At 33.5% G+C, this 9,770-nt stretch overlaps 1 protein-coding gene across 1 annotated transcript; it reads left to right on the forward strand.

The window, feature by feature from the left end:
• Nucleotides 1-568: 568 nt before the first annotated feature.
• On the forward strand, nt 569-4,899 carry LOC107957415 (probable pectate lyase 5). Its single transcript, XM_041112349.1, has 5 exons — nt 569-1,358; nt 1,613-2,293; nt 2,382-2,598; nt 2,954-3,159; nt 4,595-4,899. Exons 1-5 carry the CDS (start codon nt 1,228-1,230, stop codon nt 4,860-4,862), a joined length of 1,503 nt encoding a protein of 500 aa, XP_040968283.1. The 5' UTR covers nt 569-1,227; the 3' UTR covers nt 4,863-4,899.
• The last annotated feature ends 4,871 nt before the right edge of the window (nt 4,900-9,770 follow it).

Here is a 9,770-nt window from a genome sequence, read left to right on the forward strand (position 1 = left end):
TACTTAATTTTTTATAAATATATTTTTATGAAAAATCCTATTCATTTTGAACTATCTTTTCAAAATCTTCTCATCTTCCTTGATAAATATATATAGTTGCTTAAGCATACAAACGTGGTTTGAAACCCAAACTCTGACATTCCCTTTTACATTTCTACCCTCTAAAAAATATCTTGGCTCTACCCCTACTCACTATTAGCCATGCAAAATTCATGTACGTTGATTGAATTCATGTGCGTCCAATGAAGAAGAACACACAGTTGATTTTCTCCACCATGCAAAACCCAGGCCTCCAACTTCCACTCAAACTGAAAGATTAATAAAAGTTTTACTCAAAGGAGGCCGCAATATTTGAATCTTTGAATCATATCTAAATCTTGAATCTTTTTCAACAAAGGTTTCTCTTTTATCTGTTAATCACAACAAACACCATACTGCTATTCATAGCTGGTTTAGTATTTTGGTAGGAAAAAAAAAAAAAAAGTATGGCAGTTTATCAGATGACGATTTACATTGTAACACTGACTTTGACCTATAAATTGTGCCTACGGCTGACTGCTGGTAGGCTGCTTTGCTTATAGGGTAAAATAAGGAGCAAATATACGAATCCATGCAGTAAAGAATCTCTATCCTCAAACAAAGGCAAAACATTACCTTTTACCTTCCATTGAAGAAAAAAGGTTTTCTTTTCTGCATTATCTTCTTTTTTTTTTGGATGAGCCCCCTGTTTTCCTTTCTAATTTCTTCATAAATTAACCCTTTCTAGCCTTTCTTTTTATTATTTTGTTTAATTATTTCATGTTTTAAGAATAATTAGACTACAAGCCAAGAATTTATGTAAACTGATTAGAGTCTGCAAAAGATGGGAAAAAAACAGGGGAAAACAGAGAGTGTACTGAAGAGGTTTTTAATGTAAACGTAGTTTCCTTCTTTTTTTTCTTCTACTTTCTGATTACATAAAGCATTTCAAAAGAAAGAAAATTAAATAAAGGGTGTTTTTTTTTAATTGGGATTTAAAGATTCTTTGTCTATCATCATGAATTTTAGATTACTTAGTATTTAAATCACTTCTGGTCGTCCAAAGTTTTACATTTTCCTATCTTCTTTTTTTTTTCTGGTGAATAACAAGCAAATCAAAGACACATAATTTGTTGAAATAAGGAACCTTTTTCATTACAAAACAAAACAAGGAAAAAGAAAAGCTTCCATTGTTGTTGTTCTTCAAGGATGCTTCCTTTCACCTGCATTCTCGTAATATGTATTTTAGGTCCATTCTCTTCATTTGGTAGAGCTGCCTTCAGTCTCAGCCTCCCTCACCAACATCCTCACCCTGAATCTGTTGTTCATGATGTTCAAAGGTATGCCCTTTGATTCAACCATTTTCTTGCATGATTCTGTGCGGAAAAGAAGAAGAAAATACCATATTTTCTGACAAAGATTTTGACTAAAAAAACATGTAGTCCCATTGTCTTTACTTCTCATAATGGCAAACAAAATATCATCATTTTCTTTCCAAATTTAGCTTCTTCTTTTTTCAAAGAATTTTCTCCCCTGTTTCCCTTAAATTTTACATTTCATTTTACTCGAAACCCTTTGTTTTAATCTTTTGTAGGAGATTAAATGTGTCTATATCAAGAAGACAAGCTTTATCGGTAAGCCAAAAAGATCAATGCCTAACCGGAAACCCCATCGATGATTGCTGGCGGTGCGATCCCAACTGGTACAACAACCGCCAACGCTTAGCTGACTGTTCTATAGGTTTCGGGCAAGGAACCCTCGGCGGAAAAGGCGGCAGAATCTACACTGTCGTGGATTCCTCCGACAACGACGTTGCTAATCCCAAACCAGGCACTCTCCGCCACGCCGTCATACAAGACGAACCCCTCTGGATCATCTTCTCAACCAACATGGTCATCAAGCTGAAGCACGAGCTGATTTTCAACTCTTTCAAAACCGTCGACGGCCGTGGTGTCACCGTTCATGTCACCGGGAATGGGTGTATAACATTGCAGTATGTCTCCCATGTTATTATACATAACATCCACGTTCACCATTGTAAACCATCGGGGAACGCCGACATTGCTTCGTCGCCGACGCATGTTGGATGGAGAGGAAGATCGGATGGTGATGGGATCTCCATTTTCAGTTCCCAGAAAATCTGGATCGATCATTGCGCCCTTAGTTACTGCACTGACGGTCTTATTGATGCTATAATGGGCTCCACTGGAATTACCATTAGTAACAACTATTTTTCTCACCATAATGAAGTAATGCTTTTAGGCCATGATGATAGGTATTAAAAGGTCTAATTCTCCTTTCAGTCCCTATACTCTTTTGAACTTTCAAAATTTAGTCCCCCTATTTTTTTGTTGTGTTGGTAGGCATTTGGCTGATTCAGGGATGCAGGTGACGATAGCTTTTAATCACTTTGGAGAAGCATTGGTGCAAAGAATGCCGAGATGCCGGTTAGGGTATATACATGTTGTCAATAATGATTTCACGGCTTGGGAAATGTATGCCATCGGCGGTAGTGCTAACCCTACCATCAACAGTCAAGGGAATCGTTATACTGCACCAGTGGACCCTAATGCTAAAGAGGTAAAACCCTCTTGTTAATATTTAAATTATGACCGCAGATTTTGATTTACATGATCATCGAGTTAAAATAAATAAATAAATAAATTCAAGCATGGTTTTTGTTTTTTTCTTTCTTGTCGACGAATTAGGGAAAAGGGAGGCTAATTAAATGATTGATTAATTATTCTTGGTGGATGGCTAGTATACTTTTTTGACTTGTGCTGGGCAGAAATGGATGTATTTCTGCAAGTGGGGGAGCACTCATGTTCCCCACTCTCTGTGGCGGCGCGTGGGGTGTTTAGATTTGTGAACCCTAATTTATAGCAGTAATTTGTTCGACTTTCATTTTACATTCTTTTGGCAAAGTCGTGAACAGGTGACAAAGAGAGTGGACACGGATGAGAGGGAATGGGCATCTTGGAACTGGAGAACAGAAGGGGATTTAATGGTAAATGGAGCCTATTTTGTGCCTTCCGGTGCCGATGTAAGTCCTCAGTACGCTAAAGCTTCCAGCATCCAGCCTAAATCCGCTGCCTTCATTCAGCAGCTCACTTTCACTGCCGGCGTTTTCGGCGAGTCTAGGTAATTTTTCAATTTAATTAGGCTTTTAACTGTATTACCCGTCTCTTTCTTAACTGTCATCCTCATTCTAATGCTTGGTATTAAATAGACAAATTTCTAACTAAGCTGGAACAATGAATATTCAACTATAAAGAATGCGTAAGTATTAATTAACAGAATTCTCATATTAATACAAGATATAGATATCGCTCATTTTCTAAACTGTATTACTTTCTATTGTTAGGGTGAGTTTAGATGGTCGATACTTTAATTCGCGATTAGTGTAAAAATAGCGATAACGATGAGATTATATATTATAATAATAATATAACGGGAAACAAAAAGTAAACTAAACGCACTAGATTACACCAAACTCATCCTTAACCTATAAATAAACTCTTCTTAATCAATCCCTATAAGCAGTCTGCCTAACGAATCTTATACAGATTAAATCTAAAAAAGTTCTTTCAAAACATTTATTAACAAAATCCCATAATTAATTACTTTATTCCCCATCTTTTAGTCTTTTTCTCCCGTTAGATACTGCAAGTAAATAATGAGAATCTGTGTAAAGATTAGCCTTCTAACGATTTCTTTTGCCCTACACCATGTGCCTTTGCATGGGATGATAGGTTTTCCCTTTTCTAGGGTAATTTACATAACACTACTAGTCTATACTAATATCTGAATATTTGTTGAATATAAAAACCCTTAATGTATGGAACAAAAACCACGAAGATGCAAACATGGATAAAAGTATGAAAGAAGAAAAAAAAAGGGTTAGCTTTAAACTAGATATAGGAGAGGTGATCCTTTTTGGCATTCAAGTGGGTGTGGGGGTGAAGCATCTGAGTCAGTTTATATTCTCTTTGATCTGCTTTCCAACTGTATATCAACGTGAGCCCCCTCACCGTCTGATGTTGATCTATAAGACATTGACAATTAGCTTTATTAATGGGGAAAAATACATACACATTCAAGACAGCCTTCCTTCATACATGTTTGTCAATGTGATAGCTCCTTTCCCTTGCTTATATGTCATCCATGTTAGCTATTTTAACAACCTTTTTTGCTTTGGTTCCCTGTCGGCTACATACGTAGATATGATTTTTTAAGAATCTTATCCCACACTTACATTTAACCCCCCAAATTTTTAATTAGATCCCTCCAAATGTTTTGTCATTTCTTAAGGGTTTTAGCCACCATTGTCAAGAGTTATTATTACATGGACTTAACCCTAAGTTTTGACGCGTTAATAGTTCTTATTTATAAAGATTCTTAGAAATTTGAATATTCATGTCCTGTTTATTATGGTGTTTTAATTTTCCATTTGTGTTATGTTCATGTTGTGACTAATAAATTTATACTAGTCTTAACATTTGCAATCCTTTTCTCTTATAGTTTGATGTATGACTGTTTTTTTTTTTCGAATGTGCGTGTTGAATTATATGTACAGCGAAGAGACTGGGAGCTATACCTATCCAGGGTACACCGGCGACACCGTGCCCAGTGGCACCGGCACCACCACTACTGGCAGTTCAGGACCCACCGATGATGGCAACTTCTTTGGAATGATATTTGGGAGCGGCGCAGCACCATCGCCAACCCCACCAGCATTAACATCAATGGCTTCAACATTTTTGTCTCTTTTAATTATTTTAATTTTGTATTCTATTACCAACCAAGGTGCGCTACCACCATTACTATCATTATTATTGTTATAGAAATTAAAAAGAAAGAAAGAAAAAGGAATCAAAATTATAGTTATTAGTTATAATTTTATATAAGAAATGAAAGAAATCAAAGATTTCTGTGATTAGTTTGGTTCCTAGTCCCTGTCTAACACAAAACAAATAACATAGGTTAAAATTGATGTAACCTGTTAAAAATTATGCTTTTTTATACACTACCAATCATTACTGATAAAAATAAGTAAACAAAAACTGATTGAACTCATAATCTGATACAATATTTTTTAGGGTAAATCACTCCTGAGGGAACTAAACTATTGGTAAATTTACGTTTTGGGCTACTTAACTTTAAAAAGTTACAAAATGGTCACTGAGCTATTCTAAAATTTTTATTTAAGTTATTGAACTATTTGAAAGTTTATTTAAGTCATTGAGTTGCAAAGTTTTTTTTTTTTAAGAAAAAAGTTTGGCTAGTTAGCTCCAAATGATGATTCCACAATCGATACGGTCGATCAATACTTGTGGACAAATAGAAGAACATATATACCTTAGATCCAAGCCGATTTGGTAATCAGTATCAAAGATCAAAAAAGAAAGTTGTTTAGACTTTGGTTCGTTGATTTGTGACGTTCATAGTTGTTTCATATAAAAATTGAACTACAGAAAAAGGAGAAACAAGAGCTTTGATTGGTGTAGGCAATGCAAACAAATAAGGCTATATAACAATGATGTTAACAACCAAATGACTTAATTAAAAAGTTTTAAATAGTTTAATGACCGTTTTGTAACTTTTTAAAGTTGAATGACTTAATCGTAAACTTACTAACAGTTTAGTTACCTTAAATATAATTTGCCCTATTTTTTACCAATAGAAAAAAAAAACCAGAATAAAGTTTTAAGAGGATTATGAAAATGATGTGGTTGGTTGAGGTGGAATGTTAAATTCCACATTAAATTCAGTGCATTTGGTCCACTTTTGCACTTTTCCTTCAAATTAGCCTTTTTTTTTCTTTTTCCTATTGATATTTTTTGGATAACAATAATGTGGATTTTAACGTGTGTTGTCTCATTGCTTGAAAATATTAACAACCTACACTTAGTAGATATTTTTACTTTTTTAGAATCTCTTTTTCTTTTCTCTTAGCTTTTTATTGTGCAAAGGATGCACGAGTCAATAACAAGATTCATTGTTTGGTATTTCCAGTCCAATTATAATTATAGATCATGCGAGTTCGGATTATTTGAAGTTATTATCCATTTTACTTTATTTTTCAAGTTTTTTATTTTATTTTTAGAATAATATTTGGTATATTATTAATGTAGATTCTACAATCAAGGTTAAAAAGGTTGACAAGTATCCTATAATAATACAGTAAAATATTTAAAAAAAAGGACGTGAATTTTTTTAAAGCTATTTTGGAATAAATAAAAAAAACATTGTCAGTGTGACCCACACTCCCAAATTGGCCCTACCAGTGTGGCCCACATGGCCTGGCCTACAGCCCACATGCCCAAATCGGTCACACGGCCACACACACACTCGTCACACAGTCGGGCACACGTCTGTGTGGCATTGACAGGCCAATTTTTCACCTTTTGCTGATTGACGTTTTCGTTACACACCTGGCTTGTTTCTGATGTGAGAGCAATCCCGAGACCTTCAAAACCTAGAAACAGTATCCCAAACACCGATTTAGCAACTAATTAATAACTCGACAACATAAATCTGAATAGCGCACAGAAACTTATCACCGACGAAAACAACTATTATCCTGGTTTAAGCCGTTGGAGCGAAATCCACAGGTTCACCGTCTTCTCCTACGCAATACGTTCACAGAAGATTAATTTCTCTAACTTCACACTGTTACGCTAGTTCACGCGGAAAGAAAAAGAAAACCAAACCAAACGAACATGCACTTACCCAAACAAATGAAGAACAACCAAATTATTGAACCTCCAATGATTAGAACAACCGATATGTTGATCAGAGTAGAGAGAAAAGAAAAAGAAAAAAGAAAAACACAGAGGGAAGTAGGGGAGGAGAAGAAACTAACGTCAGAAAAAAATTTGAGAAGAGAGAGAGAAAAATAAAAAATAAAAAATAAAATGGAAGAATATCCTAACTCCCCACTAACAACTGAATCCTACTAAACCGACCCACCAACTCTCAACCAACACAGACTTCCAATCCCACTGAACTTCTACTACAGAACCAACACACACTCATAGAAGCAAAAATAACATCCTTCACTGACACAAGGGTTTGAACCCAAGACCCTAAGGCAAGCTAACACATTACGACTTGAACCAGCAAACTCATTCTAATATGAGTTCACTGAAAATTTAACATAACTCACCCAATAGAGATAAGGCTAGGATAAAAAATAACATAATTTTCTAAAAATGAGACTTAAACCCAAGATCTCAAACACATAATTAGAACACTTTACCACTAAAGAAAATACATATTTATGTCAAAATTCACAAAAACAAAGTTAAATAATTCAAGGCGTTACAATGGAACCATACAATTCAGGAGAAAAAATAACAAATACTCGTCGTTGTCGAAACCATTTTTTTGAAAAACGGGGATCGACCTTGGTTTTGAAAATGATAAATGAAAATTGGGAGTCGCCACCAATCTTTTTTTGTTTAGGTGTGATCGGATTACCTAAATATTTAGTCATTTTAATAAAACATTTTGGTTTACTAAAACAACGATTTTGGTCTACGAAATTTGAGAAAACGGGTTCGGGAGTCGGTTACGTACGAGGAAGGATTAGCACCCTCGTAACGCCCAAAATTGGTACCTAATTGATTAATTAGTGTTTTAATGTCGAAATTAAAAACTCGAAAAGAATTTAGAATACGATCCTCCTTTATGTTGATTTCTATGAAGAATTTGCTTGAGTAAATCGAAATGGATTCTAAAGACTTTCTTGTCCCGAAGTAATAAAATGCCACATCCAGTACGTTAGGACACAACATTTCAGACCCTCGAGAATAAGTTGGTCTTTTGATTTTCAAAACTCATGTGTTTAAATTTTAAAAGGTTATTTGGTCATTTGGGTCAAACGAAGAAATCGAAACCCAGCACGTAGGGCACAATCTCTAGAATCTCCAAACACGGAATATTGCCTTGTTTTTAAATTTTTGAGTAATAGCGATTGTAAAACCGAAACGATGTGCATTTATTTATTTGGAGTAAAATAAAGTGATCTATATTGGATAAAAATGTTGGAGCTTAATTCACAATGCGATGATATAAAAATATAGTAATAAGCATGGAGCAAATATGCATGAATAAAATAGTATACAAATGAGTGACAATAGTATGAAAATAAGTGAACGGATTATAGTACACACAATGAAAATAATCACTCAACATACAGTATTTAAATATTAATAATTAAAGAGAAATGAAATGAATAATACGAACAATTAAAAATAAGCAATAAGACGATTCTAGACGCATAACATGTAGGAAAAACAAGCTTGAAATAGACACTATGGAAAATAACTTAAAGTAAATCATATTAAACAATTTAAAATCATTAATATACAATGTCGAAACCATTTTTTTGAAAAAACGCAAGAATCGACTTAAGTTTTGAAAACGAAAAAAAATAGGAGTCGCCACCAATCTTTTCTGTTAAGGTGTGATCGGGTCACCTCGTACAAGTGGTTGTTTTTAATAAATAGTTTGATTTATTTAAACAACGATTTTGGTCCACGAAATTCAGAAAGACGGGCTCGGGGGTCGGTTACGCACGAGGAAGGATTAGCACCCTCGTAACACCCAAAAATTGGTACCTAGTTGATTAATTAGTGTCTTAGTGTCGAAAATTAAAAAAACTTGAAAGACTTTGAAATACGATCCTTCTTTTTTGTAAAAAAACATTCGAACGTTAAAGACCTTCTCGTCTCGAAGCAACAAAATGTCATATCCAGTGAGTTAGGACACAACATCTCGAACTTTTGAGAATGAGCTTGCCTTTTACTTAAAAATCCGTGTATTTTAACTACTTTTCAAAAGGATATTCGGTTAGTTAGGGTGAACGAGGAAAATTGAAACTCAGTAAGTTAGGGCACGTTTCCTCGAATTTCCAAACACTGAATATTGCCTTTACTTGTGAAAAATCTTATTTTGAGGTAACAAAATGTCATACCCGGTAAGTTAGGGCACAACACCTCGTATCTCCGAGAATAAGCATTTTTCAAAACTCGTATTGCAATTTAAAAGAGTATTCCGTTTTTAGGTTAAATGAGAAAAATCGAAACCCAGTAAGTTAGGGCACGATTTTCTTGAAATTCCAAATACGAAGTATCGATTTTTTATGAAAAAGTTATTTTTGTCGAGAGAAGGTTAATACAACATAAGTTTGTAATAATAAGATAAAGAATGCATAAACGAATACAAATCTCGGTATTAACGAACATAACAGAATGAACGTAAACGCAAACGTGAATGATAACGATGAAAGCAAAATAAAATAAATAAATAAACGAATAAGCTAAAAGAAGAGAGAAATGATAAATAAGCTAATAGTATTTGAAAAAAATACAAAAAAAAACGAAATAAAAAAAAACTAGTTGTAAAAAAAAAACTAGTTGTAAATAAATATTACGTAAAATAAAAAAAAATTGATCGTAATAGTAATGATAATAATAATAGTATGAATAGTAAAATGATAATATTAATACCTAAATATAAATATAGATGTAATACCTAAAATATAAAAATAAAGAAAGTATAAATAAATAAGAAATATAAATAGATGAGTAATAAGAAAATAAATATAGATGAAAACATAATAATAGTCATAATACAATGGTAATAGTAATTACAAAAATGATAATAATAATAAAATAAGTTAATAATAATAATAATAACCGTAGTAGTAATAATAAAAATATAATAGTAAAAATAATACTAAATAT

This window comes from Gossypium hirsutum, chromosome A05, assembly GCF_007990345.1.
Source record: "Gossypium hirsutum isolate 1008001.06 chromosome A05, Gossypium_hirsutum_v2.1, whole genome shotgun sequence".
Lineage (NCBI taxonomy): Eukaryota > Viridiplantae > Streptophyta > Magnoliopsida > Malvales > Malvaceae > Gossypium > Gossypium hirsutum.